Below are 20,437 nucleotides of genomic sequence, written 5' to 3' on the forward strand. Positions count from 1 at the left end.
AAGTAGCAAGCACCTGAGTCTTAACCCTTTGAATGCTGCATACTCCAGCCGAAACTTTCCGTGTAAACGAAACATTCGTTCGTTTAATTTGCCGTCTGAAAATCGGTGAACTGTGTTAATTCATACAAGGAGTAATTAAGTTGTACCCGTAATTCCTCAGTTTCAGCAAATTCAATAATACTAAGAGACGCGTATATTAAATTTATACACTTATAATTGTCACCACGGTACGTGTGAGATCGAAAATATCGAAAAACATATATATGCATCCATAGCACTCAAAGGGTTAACACTAAAACAACGAGACGGATCAAAATAAGCCATTCCTGATTTCTTTTTTTCCAATTATTAAAAAGATAACAGATGTTTTTTCAGAAGTTATGAAGTAAATTATTTAGCAAACTGAATTATAAATCAATTAAAGTCTCAATAGATGCACCTTTGAAGTTTTTATACAGACATTTCATAAAGTCAATTTAACTGCTCGGTAGTTTTAGTTTTTAGTCGACAACGAATTTGCATCAGAGGGTAATTCCACATGAGATGACTCTGCGGGTGACATGGTCCGATGTCATTCAAATAATCAAATGTCTGTATTTTCAATTGTTTTTTGTAATCAATTAAATCTTGTACAACAACTTATTTAACTGTTCTTCTTATATGTATTTACTTTCATAAATAAATTTCTTTTTATTAGACATCAATGATATTTATAATCTAATAGTTGTTTAAAAATGTGAGCCACCTCTCGTCAACTTACCCTACATAATGAACTAAACCTCTGATACATCCTAAACACCAGGTGTAACATACCCTAAAAACTTACCCCACAGCTCTTGTCGCGAAATGAAAAACTAGTTACGGAGGAAACTTGCAAAAACAGATTTCCGCGTCAAAGGAGAAATAAAAATACCTTTATATTTACAAATAAATCGTATATTTACATCCTCCACGCGACGTTGCACACATATAAAAAATGAAGTACACAATCGACGCGCTAAGTTCAACGATTGATATTGTCGATCACCTGTTCCCTGCGAACAGCGCATTCTGTCGCACAAGATTATGCGTATGAAATAATAAATAAATCCATAAAAAAAGGTAGGCGAAGGAACAGGGGTGATGGACGGTGAAGGAGCGGGGAGGGGGGAAAAGGAGTGGGGTGAGAATTTCTGCGAGATAGGAGCGAGTCGATGTGTTTTATGGCTTGGCAGCACTGTTACTGCGTATTTCTTAACAATGAGCATCTCTTAAGCTTGTACGCTTCACTTATTTTACGTATCTGCAATATACCAAGTTATGCATAACCATTTGCCAGGCAACGCTATAAAAGTGCAAGAAGTTGAAGATTACTCCGAATGCGAAATGCATGCGCGAAATGATACGCAGGTGACTGTAACGCTCCGCGTCGATGACCGTGCAGACGCGAATGCGAACGCGTTAACATTTTATTACCTATATCTCCGCCCGGTTATATTTCAGCTTGTGATCGCGTCGGTTATCAACGTGTCAGGCGGCGCGGGTTTATTGCTCCCCCATACAAGGGTAGCCCGTGTATCTTTGGATGCTTATATTTTTAAATGCTTTCATTTGTAAAGACGCGGTCTGACTGCGCTCGCCAGACTACTCTAATGGTTTCAGTAATATTGCTTCTGACAAGAAGTATTCGATCGAATAATCTAATAAGTTACTTTTCTATTTGAAGAACTTGCGAATATTCTTATTGATTACGATGTGCGTATCTTTTGACGACAGCTGTCGTCTTTGCGTAATTTGAATACTCATGTGAAACATTTCACTGAAGATGAATGTTTGCTACTTCAGAATGTTCGGAATATGAAAATTATCTTTTTCGTCAGGATTGTTGCAAGCATTTTAGTACATTATCATATGACTTTATAGTTTTTTTTTTATAGTTATTCGGTGCTTATAATTATTCTTTAATACACAGTCAATACTTTGTTCTGATTCTGAAATGCAAATGAATTCTTTAGCTGTCGTGATTGGAATTTTGGCCGAACTCTACTTGCTTGGCTACTACGTAGATACAATAATTCAAAAATGCTGCTGTTTTAGAAGAAAGTATTTTTTCTTTAATCATCTGGGTCTTTAACTTCTTTTGTCTGCCACTATAATCACTCTACAAGGACACTTCCAGGAAAATTAATAACAATTAACATAAGATATCTGTGAATATCGAACCTGAGGGATTGTTCCTTACCTATTACTAGCCCAAACCAAACTGCAGATTTCAATGCAAGTGCAATAAATTCTACCGAAGAAACTTCTACGAAACACAATTTTCAATAAGACTTGCTAAAAGAGTACGATAAACTATTCATTGAGGTAGTGACCTTCCGTTTTATTCCTTTTCTCTTCAATTAGCCTATTGGAACGTGAATTTCCATGATCGTCCATAGTCTAGTTGCAACTGCTAAGTCACTTTACGAGAGTTCGAGAATGCGACCGATTCAATGCCGTGTTTATTTTCGCAGTGATCGTTAAATTTCATGCGCGACTATATTGTGGGTTTCATCTAACAAATTGTCCTTCCCGGTGTATATAGCTGACATAGCGGTATCCCATCGAAAACAATGGACTAGATGGACGCAGACCTGGGCTGTTACTGTCACAAAGGTATGCAAAACTGTGTGTATTGCGTCTAAACGGTCGCGGGGATCGGGCAATGCGTTTCACTCGGAACCAGATTCCCGTGAAAGGCAAGCGCGTCATTACCTAAAGCGGTTGAACGAGCTTCTGAACTTTCACCTCGGCATGGGGTTAAAGACACGAAACTTTGGAACGGCCGATCATTTCGACCGCACCTCAAACGACCGATGAAAGTTGCTCGTTCCCCGCTTGTATTCCGCGTGGAGCAACGTTGTTCGTAACCGAATGACCTAAATGCGATAGGCAAAATCCGCTCGCGGGTTGCACTTCTCGCTTCGCCGCGTCCATAGACACTCGCGTTTGTCTCGTGCGAGAACGATTCAACGACCCATAGAGGATGATCCCCCGATGCTTTCACTCGCTTTCGTTCGCGCGAAACTTGAAGGGCTCCCGAACAAGAAAGGCACAAGCGGATTGCTCATTCCCATTGTGAATCGAAGAGCACTTAATGAGGACTTTTCGACACTTCGCGCGTCGTAATGAAGATTCGATGACGGATACAGAAGAGACGTGCCTCTCGAGAATGTGAAATCTGTTTGATACTTTTCTCAGAAGCGCAGTTCCGTCGTGAACCGGACGTTTTGCTTCACGATCAGAGATAATTTACCGACTAGCCGAGCTTCATAGCTGTAGGAAAGTATAATAGATACGCAGTTGTCTCCTTTTCTCAGTTTCGGCGCACTTCTGCAGTGGAATTTGAATCATTTTCAGATTCCGTATGAGGTTTTATCTGCATTGATGCGGAAATAATTGCAGTTTATGTAGTTTTAATTACTATTTACGTTTCCGTTATATAATATGAAATTTTGAACAAAACAAATTAGTTTACTGATTGATATTAATGATTTTGTTTTTATTTTATAGTGTTGTTCATTTGAGGCTATCGAAATAAAGATTGAGAATGGAGATTATTCTAGCGATTTCATTATATTCATTCAAAATGGACAATAAAAAACCAGGAACTGCTCTAATAATTAATAAAGAATACTCTAACCCGAAATACACTCCTCTGAGTTCCTACTTCAAAATTGCAATAATTTCTGTGCCAATCCAGTATAAATCTCTTTTCAAGACCAACGTACACATTAAATAATCCTTAATTATCAGCACCGCTCACGTAAGTAACCATAAATAATAGTTTCCACAATACGTTCGAAGGAAACCTCGATACACTTATCCTACGCATACTTCAATGATAGCAATAAAAAACGAAAGTCTTTCGTTGCATAAATTATCATACATTATCAACATAGTCTCAAACAGTGTCCACAAACACGCGGAACGATTTATGAAGACTTTTCCTTGCCAACAGTTTTACCCTCATTAGACGAAGCGGTAACCACAGTCTCACTTTTCACAACTGACCTCGTCTCCTTTTTCGAGTCACCGTACTGATTGTTGAAGAAGAAGGCAACTCCTTCTTTCTTAGCAGGATCTGCGTCGTTAAGCTGAACCTCGTTCCTATCCTCAGCGTGTCCAACCAAATCCTTAACATTTGTCTTTGCTGTGTCATCGTCCACAGTGATGTAATGTCCCTTGGGTACATCGGTGCCTAAACTATGCGGCAGGTCGCTGTACACGTGCTGCAAAGACTGCGCCTCTGGTAGACCTTGAAGCTGCACGTGGCCACGTTCCGGCTGCTCAATAGCAGCCAATATGTCCTGCAACAGTCCATTAGACAATACCTGATCGTGCCTTATGCTGCCATCCGAATTCTCCGTTCCGAGTCCTCCATCAGCCGGCTGGATCTGTAGCATGTAAGTTCCCTTGGATCCTTGGATCTCAAACCCGTCCCTACCACTAGCGATCGTCAAACCTTTCGCCAGGGACAATGCTTCGCTACCTTCGTGGGTGCTTAAAAATTGACTAGCGTCTACGTCGCCGGAGCCAAGGTTTTTTGCACGACCAAACTCTTGCTCGTTTAAAGCTGTTGTTAGGGCTTCAGCCCTTATTCCTCCTTCCTGGTGATACTGCGTATTAGAAGACACTACATCGTGAGTCGGTGCAGAAGGTGGTGCTGCCAGCACGTTAGCAACCTCGGATCCTTGACTATGATCACTGGACAAGACACTATCCGCATGTTCTAGGATATTGTACGTAGCACCCACTGAATTTCCATAGCTGTCTTTGGAGCCTAGATTCTGATCCTTTTCCAGGTTCAACTGACCCAATGCTGACGGGCCACCCGAACCAGTTGGCAATTGTTCCACTTTTAGAAGCGTATTGCGGTTCAGATCAGCAGAATGAGCTTGACCGAATGATTCTAAGCCTCCTGCGTGTGTTCCAGTGTCATGTAAATTATACTGTAGACCGTTTCCTTGCTGGAAGCCACAATCATGAGCAACTCCTGTTGTCTGCGGCGCATTAATTATGGGTGTTCCATACGTGGTTGTTATAGTGTTGCTAACACTATCATACAGATTCTTTCCAAAACCTGTGGATGTTGAAATAAAACTAGATGGAGGTCCGAAGTTGGGTGCTCCGTATGTCAAAATCGGCGCCGGGGTGTTGAAGTCACCGAAGGACAATGGCGTCCCATAGTGCACGTTAGGTGCTGCTATCGGCGAATTGAAGTCAAAACCGTTTAATTTGTGGAAAGCGATCGGGGCACCTGGACTAGGCAATTTTTGTTCAAATGAGAACGGTGGGATAAAAGATTTCGTTGCCTTGGTAAAACCGAAATGCCGAGGTGGCGGCGGTAAGTAGCGATTCAGGTTAGTCAAAAGTCCGCTGGGAACGGCTTCCTTGAATTTAATCGGGTCGCGATTCCTGGGTGGTATCAGGGAAGCAGGTGGAGAGAGAGGTGTTCTGAACGACCCATGTGGACGATGATGATGAACATTTTGCTTGAAAAGAGAACTGCTTTGCAGTCCAAACGACGAGAACAGTGACGACGACCGGCCTGATTCGGCAGCTGGGTACGGACCATTAGAAGAATAAGACGAAAGTGGTGGTGCACTGTAGGTGTCGAGTACTGGCGGAGGAGGCAAAGGAAATCCAGCCTCGATAGAGTTCACAGAATGTCCAAGGGACACAATCGGCAACGGTTGACCGTAAGAACCTGACAATGCGTTCACTTGTGTCAGCGACAAATCGTTTCCTATATTCTGAAACGCATGCGAGACACCATGATCAAGATTCAGTTGGGCTCCGCTATCAACAACAGGCAACTTCAAGGTTGGCAGGGAACCTACATTCAAATCAGCAACCAGAGGTCCTGAGGTAGGCAACAATTCAAATCCTACAGTTTTAACGATAGAAAGCGGTTCCACATTGGGTACCTTTTGTTCCTCCTTCTTCAAATGCGCCTGGTTCTCGTTATGGAAAGGTTCATACTGTGGCAATGGTGGAGGTGGCAGCCCATCGTTATCACTGGAACCGCTACTCACCGAGCTTTTCAGGTCTTGAGCTTCGGGATTATGAATTGGTAATCCATAAGAATCACTTGGTACGTTCGAATGTTCAGCGGCGGCGTTCGATGAAGATTGAGACACATGCAAGTTTATAGAGGAACCGTGAATATTCTTTTGCTCACTGTCAGGTACGCCATAGTTCTCCAAAGGCGCGCCGTAGCTCTCGACAGAGCCATGTTGGCTGGCTAATCCGGCGATCGGCTGCCAGCCGTCGTACTTTATGTCAGGCGGAGTAGGCGGGGCTGGCACTCCTGGCAGAGGTCCTGGGGGTGGCCTGTACAGGTCGCCGGCAGGTGGACCGTACTGAATATTAGGTAGAGACTGCGGCGGCGGTCCGTAATTGTCGCTCGGCTGGGAAGTGAACTGAACGGCGAGTTTCTGCGGTGGACCGTAAGCATCCAAAGACACGGGCAAACTGTGCCCCGGTTTCACTGACCCGTGTCCCGAAGACGCTATAGTCGTGAACTGGCTGGACACCGCGGAACTGAACTTCAACGGCGGCCCGTACTGAGTTTTCGGCGGTCTAAACGCTGTGAACGAGTACGGTGGTCCGTAATGCTGCTTCGGTGGCCCATAGTGAAGCTTCAGCGAGCCGAAGCTCAGCTTTGACGGCAATGACAGTGGAGGGCCGTAATTTTGTTTTGGGGGGCCGAAATGCGGTTTAATACGTGGTGGGCCGTACGAGGCTAACGGCGGCCCGAATGCCGGTGGAGGCACGTCTGGCGGTGGTGGTGGGTATATCGGTGTTGGTCCTTGATCACCCACTAATTCTGGTGGACCGTACACGGGTGCCGGTCCTTTGAAATCTGAACCACTTGGAGGACCATAGTCGCTCGATGGTGGACCGTATGAGTTACTTATCCTCTCGTCAGCTTTCACTTCATTTTCTTTCTTCTCCTCGGTGGCTGAGGATGCTTGAGATTTGTTGATTACTGCTTCTACGTGGTGTCTTATCAATAGGACGCATAACAGCGTGAATGTTATCTGGAATCAAGATGAATTTTTTTTAGTTTTCTTTGTGTATATAATTAAACTGATGTTCTTCATTGTAATATGACAAATAATAATAATTTAATGAAATTATTGTACAGAATTTAGAATATAGACATTTATTATAATAAATAAAAGGTTTCTTGTAGAGGAAACGAAGCAGATGTGTTAATTTTAGTTAACGTAAACGTTTTTTCTTATTTTATCAGTAAGTCATCATTTCATAAATATTTGTATTTCGATAGTTAATTGTGAATTAAATGTGTAATAATATTTTACATATAATATTAACTATTAGTATAATGTGTCTAATATATCAGTAGAAGCATGTAATGCTTTCTTTTCGTAATTCGACACTCAATGTTATAATTTCAATTTTATTAGCACTAGATTGAATTAATAATTAAAATCTTTAAAAAGGTTATTAACGTCAACTTCCTGAATCAGCCATTCTATTGAATTAAACGATGTGAAATTACGATTTTCGGGTTTCGGAAAATTAGCTAACGGGTTTTGATATTACCCTTGCTTTAATTAGTTCGATGGGAGCGTAAGTGTAGCTTAGTATTGCATACACATTTCTCTCGTAGCGCACATATTATCTCCGGTTCCCTATTGAAGGCCGTGAGAGACTTTAAGCTAGTTCACAACCACGGTGGATGCAAGACAAACCAGTCGTACGGATATATGTACGTGAAAACACGTGAACCTGCGTTCACTCTGTGCACCCATTGAATGCGTACGCATGTGAATATTTCGTTAATTGCAGTACTGATGTGTAGTGCCGTGTTGAAAGTCCCTAAGTTTTCCTTTAAATTCAATATTGTTATCTGCTTAACATATTGTAATAGTGAACCATTATTCACAAACGTATAAATGTAGTTAAGGAATCAAAATATTGATCTCATTAAGAAGAACATGAATCGAGTTCAATTTCAGTTGCAAAAATGGACTACGATAATCACTTTTGCACTTTTTACGAGAGAATTGTTACAGTTGTATTGATATAATAATTTCAAAATTATTATATTAATGTTTAATTTTCTAATTAGTGACTGCAAAACGTAATAAATTTAATTGATCATTGAACAATTAATGATGTAGAATTTTAATACAAATATTCCATTTAGTAACGAATGTTCTTTAAATAATATTTTTTAGGTCTGAGAAACGAAAAATAACGGAAACGTTGTACAGTAATTTTATTGTGAAAATTATTTCTATAAGATACTATCTAAATTCATAGAAATAATGGAAAGAAGATTAGTATTTCACGAAACATCGGTTATATATTATTTTCTATCTCTTTCAATGAATAATAATTATAAACGAGATGAGATAGTGGATAAGAAACCGTGTAAAAGTTAAGTTGTAAATGTCATCAAGAAACTATGCTTGGTAGTCTTAAGTGGCACGATGACCGAGATGCAAGGCTAACATAATATGCTGTACTTTCTCTCAAGTGCATCCACGAGAAATGCAGCTCAAGAGTACACTACGTTAAGCTAGAAGTCGTAGTGTGCAAGTCATGCTTAAACTTTAATCGCGTTACGGTAAATTTATACAATGTGAAAATGTTTCATTGCTTGTTATATAAATATTTGCATTCCATTATTATGTTTTCATGATCCAGTGGATCTATTCGTGTCTCCTCGTATTTAAAATATTATATTTATTATATTATATCTTATATTTATTATATTATAGTACTTATTAATTTAATATTCACAATCAATTTTCATTAACATCATATTAATATTCTTACATTTCCTCTTAGCTGTTAGTAAGAATAAAAATTTCTAATAAATTAAATACTCCTATTTTTTACGAATTACAAATAACATTGTTATGTAAATAAAAATTCCTTGAGTTTTTTACTTAAACTTTTTAATTCGTTCAATTAAATAGAATTAATTATTAAATTAGTATACCCTTTGTTTACTTTGTAATATTATTTTATGTAAAATCCACGAATGCAACCTGTTGGTATATTTTGCGTCTATATAATGATTTCTAAATAGTCACTGGTGTAAAAGCAAGTAATAAGTAGTACTTGTATTGAGTACATTGGTGTAGGCAGGTCGTGATTAGGTCAAACCCCTCCTTCATACATAATCATACATTTCAACCACGTAGGACGAGTGCACGTAACGCGATCGAACCTGTCACTTCTTATTGAGCGATACGATTTGCCGGAAAACTCGATATTTATTTCGCTTCCTTCCGCGTACAAACGCCGACTTTTCTCTTCGCGAACGTGTTCGCCATTTCCTGAGTTTTCATGCTCGCAAAACTCTCGATTTCATTATAAACCGATCAACTTTATAGAAAGAACGACTGAAATAACAACGTTAAAACGTAACACTGTTACTATAAAATGATTATAGAGTGTACAGACAATGACTTAGGTATATGACAAACTGAGAATACTTCTCTTTTTATTAATTAATATTTCTGCAATGCATAAAACAAATTTTCACTACTTTTTGTTACAACTTTAGTCTAATACTTGATGTACTTCTGTAAGTATTATAATTTAATATAGAAATAATATTAACAATGAATTATCTGACAAAAGTAATACCTGTTTTATTTCATTGCAAATATTTCAAAACAGTATGATATTAGTGTCCAAGGCGACCGTAGGCTTTGAAAGTAATCTTTCACGATTGCGTGCGCTGTATCAGTTATCTGTTAAACATATTATTACAAAATTACCAGTTTCTTATTTCCAAACACAAGAAATAGTGAGCTCAATTTATATAGACAATTTTCTGGAACGTACTTTCTACTTCTTTTGCACGATTGTTGCAGATCATGACAACCAGCACTAATTTTCTGTCCCGACTGCGATAAGAAAAGTAGTTAAACTGCGGCGCCAATGATAATTTCCTAATGACTGGGAGTACATAAATTTATTTATTTCTAGAACCTGATCAATAATTGTAGTTGTGTAAGAGTAACAATTTTATAAACTTTGTATTTTTTATTTCTAGCTTGTGTAAAATTTTCTCAGAACTTTTTAAAAGTTTACTAAGAAAATAGTTACATAAAGCAACATAGAAAAATGAAAGTTCACTAAGTTACTAAAAATTGTTAAGAATTATTTGAAATATTTTCCAAATTATTTTCCAATGAAACCATACATGATTTTCTAAAGCAAGGGAGTATAAAAATAAAAATAAATTATTTAAGGTTGATTTAGTGCGGACAAAGATCCGTATCACCCTGATACAATTAACACGAGTCAAAGTATTAATTGTGAAAATGTAAATTTGCAACAAACTCCATAACTGACTATTACAAACCTTTTTTGCTTACAATTCAAAATCTGTCATTATTCTCATATCATTATTCTCTAAAACAACAAATTTTAAAAAATTGATTTATATTTAATAATTCTTTCATTTATCTCTAACTTGTTGAAAGTAGATTAATGGCCAAAATTAAAGTTATTAAGGCGAATGAAATACACATTTCCGTGCATGTTTTGTGAGAACTTGTGGACAGGAAAATTATAGTGCATTATACACTGCTAATTTTTGCATAACATGTCACTGGCTGCATTTATCTTAAGATTCTTAACACATAACGTACTAGGAACTAGGAATCTTATTTTTATATAAATACGTATATTCGCTAATTATTACGTATTTGAAAAAGATTATAATTTTAACAGAACTGATTATTTCATTCAAATATATTAGGTAACCAAAAAATATTTTAAATTTTTCACATATGGTATTATAACTGAATCTCAATGAAAATCATTAATCATACACCGTAGTTTTCTGAAAATTGGCTGCCACGAACTATATTAATTTTTAATCATTTGAATACAAGCTATTAATACCAATTCTATCTTCATTCAACACCTAAAATCACTCAATGAAAGCGTACTAAAATTTAGTGAATACAGTACAGCTTTTACTATACGCCATCATTTAATTATTTACGTTAATAACAAATTTTTGTATGGTAGCAATCGTAATTTTTCTTAAGCCATTCAGAATACCGAGGATCAATATCCATTACAATGGTAAGCCTGTTAAAAAAATTCTTATAATTTGTCGTTATTCAAAGGACTATGCAAATGATGCATTGCAGAACACGTTATTAAACATGTCGTTATGATATTAAATGCATAAACGACCTTCTATAATACGAGAAAGATATTAAAACTCCGTGTTTAACAGTTTCATTACGATCTTAAATTACCTGAATTGCCCTCTTTATGTTTCAGGTTTCATTAGTGCCGTCACGCTACAATAACTGGTCGATAGCACGATGATCAAACGAAAACTGCTTACTTTCTATGCTTTCAGACTAGAATGAACGACAAAAGCAATTACTTTCATCGCATTGATTTTTTCTCATTATATTGACGCAACAACGCCCGATAAAACTGTAACACTGTCCGTGACCAATTCAACAGTCGTCAGGGAGAAAAAATTGTTTGCTTTCTAGTTAAAGCATCGTTTTCGCTGTCGTTGCGCGTCAATAACTCTGAAGTAATCGATCAGTCAGTAAAGTTGATCAATCTATTTCCCTTTCAGGGTATTGTTTTTAATAATTCGTGATTACGTAATAGCACATAAATTAAATAGAAGAAATAAGTAATATGTAGCAGTCAGATCTGCTAATGGAATCCATTATTACTCAGGATTGATTTCACTCTCATTTCAGTGATTACTTTCGTTAATATTTATAGGCATTCAGTACTCTCCATGTATACATAAGTATGATATTAAACCAACAACAATGACAACCATTAATTAATTTAATTGAAAGCAAAATAATAGGCATAAAACAAGTATTAATTACAAGTAAATGATAATACTAAGATTAAAATAGTAATTGTTTTGCCGAAAATACTATTTATTCATCTTTAAAAAGCCTAACGAAGAAAATTTTCATTTAGAAATAGAAATATAAGAATAAATAAAATTTTTAATTTGAAAGAATATTACAGTAAATTTGTAAATATCATAATATAATTTCAAGTTTTAAAACGGACCTTGGTTTCATATGCAATTGTATATTACAGTGAAATCCCCCCCCCCCCCCCCATGCTATGCAGATAACAATAAAATAGCAGAAATTATTGTAATATTCCTTTATTATGATAAATATGTAAGTTTTATGGTCGCAATTAAAATTGCAACAAAGTGTTTCTGAAAGCAGTGCTCTTATGAATATTCAACCCAACTCAGCTGATTATGAAAGAACATAATAATTTAATTTAGTCAATTGTATTTAATTTTCTAAAATTTGCAACTAAATATTAAAGTAATGATATTACGCAAAATTGAGTATTTTTTCGAAGAAGGATATTAATTGAAAAGTATTATGAGAACAAATTCGGGGTTAAGCATTAAAAAAAGAAAAGTTAATATAAACACATACGATTCAACATATGTTAACGCATGATCAAACAAATAAACATTTCGAATGCTATTAAAATATAATTTAAAGTATAATAAAGGTCATAGCTTGTGAGTCGACTCAATATTTCAGAAAGGAAATGTACAAACATGCGATTGTTCGAAACTTTAATTTAAATCTTTTGAGAAAATGTATAAAATTATTAGTTACTAGCAGCTATTATTTACCTCATTAATAAATATTTGATTAAACTGCAGCTTCCTTTTATCAGTTTATTGCCAACAAAAGTATAATAATTTAGAATTAAATATTTTGTTGAATTAAGTATTTCATTTGCCTGAAATGACATTTCTTATTTAAGAATATTAATAGAGGGAAACAGTAATATATTAAAAATATAATAAAGTTATAAATATTAAGTGAAATTTATGTCTAATTAAAAACAATGATTAAATTGAACGTATGCAATTAATTAACATAAGTTAAAAATAAAAGCATAATCAATGTCGTACGTGAAAAATGTATAAATATTTCAAACTGAAAGTACTTAAGAAGGAAGTACACCCACGCTATCCCACTTAAGATATAACCACTTTCGAATGTGACACAATCTTTTAAACCTCCGTTGAACGTATTAATTACATATATTTTTTACATTTCGTAATGTGTAGGCGTGTTAAATAATACAGTATTCTTTTTCTATAACCTTCGAGTTTATAAAATTTCATAAATCTAAATCTTGTCACTCATTTCAAGAAATTTAATAATGTCTTCCCCTTAAAAATATTCTGTACTCTCTTTAATAATACAATTATATATTTAAACATTTTTTAAACATTGCATTTTATTGCTGCCAGTAATATTTAAAACAAATTTGTATCGAAATCTACATTCTAATTATAAATATATAAAAATTGAGTTACATATACATCAAAATTTTTGGACTGTATAGGAAAATTATCAGTACCACAAACAATAACAGTATTTAAAAATTTATAATATCACTACTTTGAATATCCTTCTTTTTTGTGGCACAAATATTTTCACACCAAGAAGTACGAAATAATGCATATAAATATGGAGATATATTTTAATAAATTATTGTAATGTATATTTTTTCATAATAGAATAATAAAACACTTCTATGTGCAGTCGCAATAAATTATGTATTATGTTAGCTATTATATCAATGTAAAAGTAAATGTTTATTAAATCAGCAACACAAGCGGGAGTTGTGGGAAGTTTCGGTATAAAAGAAAAGTACACGTGCAACGAAACTATACAGAATTCGCTTCAGAAAATGTTTAAAACATCGATTTATCGCAGCATTTAAAATAAATTGTCCCAAGTAGTTGCAAATAACCCTGATGGGTTGATGTAACATGAACCCCTTGCCCCATGATTTCTTTCTGAACTATGGTCGATCTAACTACTTTGTTATTAATAATTTAATGAAAATAAGAGAAAATTCCAGCCTTATTTGATATTAACGTGTGCTCTAAAATATAATCATTGATAACAGAGGAATAATATGTAATTAACATTCAAACAAATTGAATAATATTTATGTTTATTAAATTCCATTTGAAATCTTCAGCACAAATCAGACACGATATTCTAGGACAAGGGGTTAAAAGTTAAATTAAAAAAACATATAAAAGAAATATCAATTTCCTGAAACTTCCGAGCGATTACGCCCCTTTAAAGAAAAGCATCAGCCAAAGGAAAAGGAAAAGGAGGAACAATTACGGAAACAACCGTATTCACAAGCACCTACCTCGCTTCGAAGCATGTTGCACGCACGCGAACCGCTGACCGCACTGTACACAAATCAAACGACACTTCCAGGGTGTTCTCGGCTTAAAAGACAGACGCGTCCTTCCTCCGTTTCCGGCGTTTTCCCCGGGTTCAATCGAATACACCGATATCGGTCCTTATCACGTCGTGCACACCATCCCGACACTTCGTCCCTTTCTTTTTGTCAGTTTTCGGCAACCTAGAGCCCCGTCGATGGAGGAGACCTACAACTCCGTCACTACTAACACAAAAAATGCTCAGTACCGTGTGTGCACCTCGTTTATATAGACTCTGAGAGGGGTACCCAGACCGAAGGAATTCTCGGCCGAGCTTGTCGAGTAAATTGAGGAAACGAGACACCGGTTGAGGAGAGAGCGAGAGAGGGCCGAGGAGTAATGAACAGAGACGGTGAACGAAGAGAGCAGAGGTGGGAGACAGCCGGGGCGACGGTTCAGGACGAGAAAACAGGGAGAGGGAAACCCTCCTCACGCATCGCTTAAAAATTCTCTTTGCAGAGAAAGTAGGCTAGCCCTGTCTCTGACACGCCGGGGAAAGATGCGCTCGGAAGTATTGGTCCGGTGATGCGCGGCCATCCGCAACACGTGGAATTCTGCCGATGAATATTTCTCACCGGAAGCGCCAGCGATTCGACCGCATCCGTGATTCAATGGTTGGGTGATTCAATGCTGATTGTCGCGACGCGAATGGTTTTCAATGTTTTATGCTGGGATGGATTATTTATTAAGGTGTAAGTATGGACTTGCGGTCTCACAGACAACTATGTGAAATATCGTGGATTTTGAAACCAATGATATTTTCGTTGTATAGTTGATACTATTACTGTTTAGAGATATTTAAATCAGTGGAAGAAAATAAATATAATAAGTTTTTGTATTTGTTGCTACAAACGAGAATATTTAAGATTAATCGGTAATTGTAGAACTTCCATACTTAAAGGTTAAATTCATGTCTTTACATAAAGGTTAAAGGACCTCCTTGATATGAAGGTAGAACTGTGAGATAATATTTTGGAATTTCTTTTTAACACAGGTTTTAATCCATTGCACTTAAAAGTTATATTTGATTGGATGTGGGGTAATTCTGGATGAGATGACCAAATCTCATTTATCGCATTGATAGTGTCTGCTGTAATTAAGAAAAACCAAAGCAGTGAAAGAATATATTATAAAATACAAAAATTGTTATATTTGAAAGAAATTTTTCGTTTTTAGAAAAATATTGCCATCTTTTTTAAGCGCAAAAGATTCCAATTTTATATGTATATTGATTTTGTTCTAATTCAAATTATATAGCGATATTTTTGAAGTCCATCTAACGATTAATTCTTAAAATAACATGTTAATTAGAACAGATTAGTAAAAATAAAAATGAACAACAAAGTATACGTTTTCTACGCTACGTAATTTTATAACACTTTCTTAAAAATTATTGTTTCAAACATGCTAATATTTTTGCTTGCCTAAAATACCTTTTCCAAAGTCATGATTTCCAGTGCAATTTGCTGACATACACCCCCATACCATCAGAGAACCACCACCGTGTTTTATTGTTGGTCGTAAATTTTGCATATTCATTTCTGTATTCGGTTTCCTGCATACATAATAACGCCCGTCTGAACTGTATTCTCCTTTCATTGTGAAAAATAACTTTGTTCCAGAAAGTATAATATTTATTTATACATATATACTCGTTTGCAAATCTTAAGTGTTTCATTTATTTTATCTTATCGATGAAAAACGTTCTAACAACTTGTGCAGCTAAAGTCGAATAGAAACTCGAATCCTTTTTTATTTGAAATCAAATAGTTTTGTCTTTTTTATTATTAATAAAATAATAAAAAATATAAGGAACCATAAAATCTCTCAAAATCCCTTGAACCATACAAGAATTATTATGGACATGTTCCGCCATTCAATACTACACATATTTTGTAAATAATTATAAAGTAAAGATAACGAAGAGTATTCCCGATAGTTAAAATTATTGAACCATTCTGTACATCCAATCCTAGTGCCTATATTTTAGAACCGTCATAACTAAACTGCAGATTTTTATACAGATATAAACTTTTATGGTCCAATTTGTACAAATTGGAATCAAAAAAATATTCGTTACTGTATGACAGGTGCCATCATTTTCCAGAAAGAAGAAAAATTCCCACTAAACCTTTTGAGCCCAAATGTTTGTATCTCTTATCAAAACAACTTTATTAAAATTGTTCACTCAAATACAAAATACGCAGTAATCGAGAATATGTAGCTAAAAATATAGGACAGTTAAAAATGTCATAAGCTTTGTAGGTAGGAAGAATTATTATAAATATTTTTCGTATAAATATATTCATATAAATTACTTCATCAATCAATTTTACATACGTATCATATAGTTTTGTAAATTATTTATCCAAAAACGAAAAAGTTTACGTAATAGTTATTTTCTATTTTCCATTTAATTCTTCAGAATAACTACCTTTCGGGTAATCGTATCGCCTATTTTGCAATGAACTCCACGCCTACCCCAACAATTAATGTCACGTTGATCGCAACTCACAAACTCAGGAGGATCGTGTTGCTAAATTCTTGTTGAAGCAGTTAATTATCGCACAATGGTAAGTTAATTCTCAGTGAAGAGCCGGGCGAAGTGAAATAGAAACGCGACCTGTTTCACAGCCCCGTGAGTCGTTTCAGCTGCGAGCCGAATCCAAATACATACGCGTAAGCCAACATTTCATGCATCAAACTGCAGCATAATGCATTGTTCCTTACGCTAAATTATTTACAACATCGTAACCACAAGCTGCAATTCTTTGAGATCGATTTTCGTTTCAAGAGAAATACCCTAAAAGATTGCACAAATTGACGATATTGCAAACAACACGTGTTAACCTTTAGAGTATCATCGAAATAATTCATCCGAAAGCATAATTACAATTATCAATTAGGCAAGCAAGCTACCTGACACTTTTACGACCAGTGTATATTTCAGTGGCAATCTTTATAGTTAGAATAGTTTATTCAGTAGAACAAATCGTCAGTATAAAATGGAAATATAATACAAATTAGATACAATTTAAATTAAATTAAATATAGTTGTTACTATTATATAAAATACTATTATTACAATCATTTAATTTTCATTACTATTTTATGTTATTTTAAATGTTATTTTCTTTTTAAAAATATTTAATCTACTTCTCTACTGTATAACATACATCTTCTCCTACTAAGGAACTGTTGATAATAAAATGACTTTTGTGAGCCTAATCAAGATAGAAAAAACTAAGAAACAAGGTTGACATTTTCTATACTATATGATACTTGAAATGTTAACTCCTCCGATTTATAAAATGAACTTATGTACTATGCAATATTTAAACTCATTTTAGAAATCTTGATCTGGTGTTACAAAATGAGTACATCGGCTTCAATTATATGAATATTTTTCGACTCTCGTGTTACACGCAGCGTTTTTTAATCAATGTATCGCGTGCTACGATTTTTATATTAGACATGTGTATGTATATAACTAAACGGCCGTTATTTTTATGGTGCAGCATTCACGTATGAATTGCATGAATAGAACATTGATATGCAATATACGACATGGTGCATGTCATAAACGATATTACACATTTCGTTGTTTTTCTTTGTTTTGATATCCAACGCAATCCATTGCATGGAACTCGCACTCGCAGATGGTATGCACCCTGCAAATCGCTCCTGTAGTTCGTTCAACATTGGACGCATTGAATTTTAAAAATGAAGTGCGCAGCACGCGACGCGGATAACGCTCACCTGTTTCATTTACTTTTTAAGAAGACATCGGGAATATCGTAAAAAGAACTAAAATTACAATAAAGGTTTACTGTTTGCGCTAACGTTCACGTCATCACATTCTATTGTTATCGTTTATAGCGTAACAACTGTTTAAAGACTACTAGAAATAAATTAAGGTATTGTTAAGTTTTTCTAATATATGCAGTGTATCAATGAGAAAATATTTGTATTAAATACGTACGTGATGGTATTCTTAACACTAGGCTTATATTCTTAACTTTAGGCTTCGTTCATGTAGATCTAGGAAATTGGAGATTTGAAGATAGATAATTAAAACACATACTCATGTAATTGCTTCAATTGAGATCGACGTAAACATTTACCAGATAATATTTATAAAACTCGATATGCCTTAAATTGTCGCATTTCATAAAGTGTAAAATAAAATTAGTAAAATTTGTGAATTTCTTCATCGATTTTTGAAAAATTCATAGGCGACTTTTATACAGAAATAATAACTAATAAATAATTATGAAGTCGACTTATAGCTCAATTGTTTAATTTCTAATATTCTTAGGTGTGTATTCTAATAATTTAACCTTACATATATCTGCAATCACAGTTTTTAGTTTTAAAATTCGAAAAACTTTAATACGTGGAAGCTAACATTAACTGACGACTCAATTGCTCCGCCATGGTTGTTGCATATTTATTTTAAAGTATATTCAATACTTTCCACACTTCTCCATTATCTTTTATCGAAGCTTCCTCGGATCTAACTCAGCCTAGCAACTTTCAGATAGAGATCCCAGACATCTAGGGACGAAGTTGAATTAATTCTGCCCCGTGTACCCTGTGTACGCTCTAAAGATGATCTGTATGTGTGCAGAAAAAGAGAAGAGGCGTAGTTTCCGGACGCGTGCATATAAGATGAAGCGGCGTATATATCTGCACCCTTGAGATCCATTACGTTGACATCAATAATTCACGGCAAAAATGCTGCCCCTCAGGATTACACATGGCAAGCCTGTTGGCTCTATTCGTCTATCGACAAACCTGCATCCACAAGCATGTCTAAAATAACGAAAGATTGCCACATAACATATGTTTCTGTTAACAAATTTATGAAAAATAAAATGCTAATCAAGGTAACTGACTGCAACATATGTTTCTTTGGCAACTGAGGTCATTCGGAATCGATTTATTATTTTTGATCGGATTGTAAGAAAATACGGTGACAGTAAAAACTACAACATATGATAAAATTAAACTTCTAATTGTACATTAAACTTCAATGGTTTTTATGGATTTATACAATTATAAGTAAATGATAGAGTGTATATATTTGTAGGAGATACAAGTCTGTAAAATTTACTGTAGTAGAAAGTTTAACAAAGTATGATAATATTTGTAGACTTTGACCAAACTGTTGATAGAACAAACAAACAATTGTCACTTTCAGTTTCTATACATTAAACCCTAAAATTGCATGCATTTCAAAATATCCACTGTATATATTTATAAAATTCCTATAAAATGATTGTACATAATTCATGATAAATAAATATTGTTTTTCGAATCAAACAGAAATTTGAATATACATCATGGACACCCATTAATGCCTGTATATATTATGTTAAAAATATACGTTGTGTAAAATTGTTTATGGAAAATAATAAAAATAATTTTATGTCAAACCTGAACGTGTTAAGTACTTTCTATGAATATGTTGCGTCCCATACACAACACAAAATTTTATCGTAAAAATGTAAAATTATTCATCAGACCTTTAAACATGAGAATTATATGATATACTTAAAAAAGTAAAGTACGATTCCGTATAGCGTTATAATGTTATACTTAACGAAACGATCTTGAGAAAAGCGATTTATGTAAGTTTCACATTTAGTTGTATCCATTTCATTCCGAACAGGTTATTGGCCAAGATGTATGCAATTCTTCGGATATTCTTGAAGATGTATTACGTAAGTTTCACCATACTGGCGGCGTTAGCCTTCAAAAGCCTCCTACAACTTCTACGAAAGCTTTTCATTACTTTCATACAATTCGTGTCCTGCGTCAATGAAGAAGTTAAGTTTGAAGTTCTCGCAGAACCGTGTCAATGAAAGTAGTCAGAAGTTACGGTGAAAGATACTAAAGAGAAGTCAATCAATTGCTGACATAATTACAGGCATTAATAAAATCTTAATATATTATTAAGCGAATCTGTTCGTTGATAATCACTGAATCACTTCTCTTAAAGGAAAGTAACAAATGACAGTACCCAACGAATAAGCTCATTTTAGAATTAATGAACAACAAATGCAGCAATTTGCATAATCGTTTTCTCTACAGTTATAAGAAATCATTAACTAATATAATGAA

General features: G+C 35.0%; 1 protein-coding gene across 1 annotated transcript; it reads right to left on the reverse strand.

The window, feature by feature from the left end:
- Positions 1-3,956: 3,956 nt before the first annotated feature.
- Positions 3,957-14,272, reverse strand: LOC116433582 (uncharacterized). The gene is made up of 2 exons (XM_031991824.1): positions 14,236-14,272; positions 3,957-7,067 (listed from the first exon to the last, which is right to left on the reverse strand). The coding sequence occupies exons 1-2, from the start codon at positions 14,248-14,250 to the stop codon at positions 3,957-3,959; spliced, it is 3,126 nt and encodes a 1,041-aa protein (XP_031847684.1). The 5' UTR covers positions 14,251-14,272.
- Positions 14,273-20,437: the final 6,165 nt, after the last annotated feature.

This window comes from Nomia melanderi, chromosome 2, assembly GCF_051020985.1.
Source record: "Nomia melanderi isolate GNS246 chromosome 2, iyNomMela1, whole genome shotgun sequence".
In the NCBI taxonomy this organism is placed as follows: Eukaryota; Metazoa; Arthropoda; class Insecta; order Hymenoptera; family Halictidae; genus Nomia; species Nomia melanderi.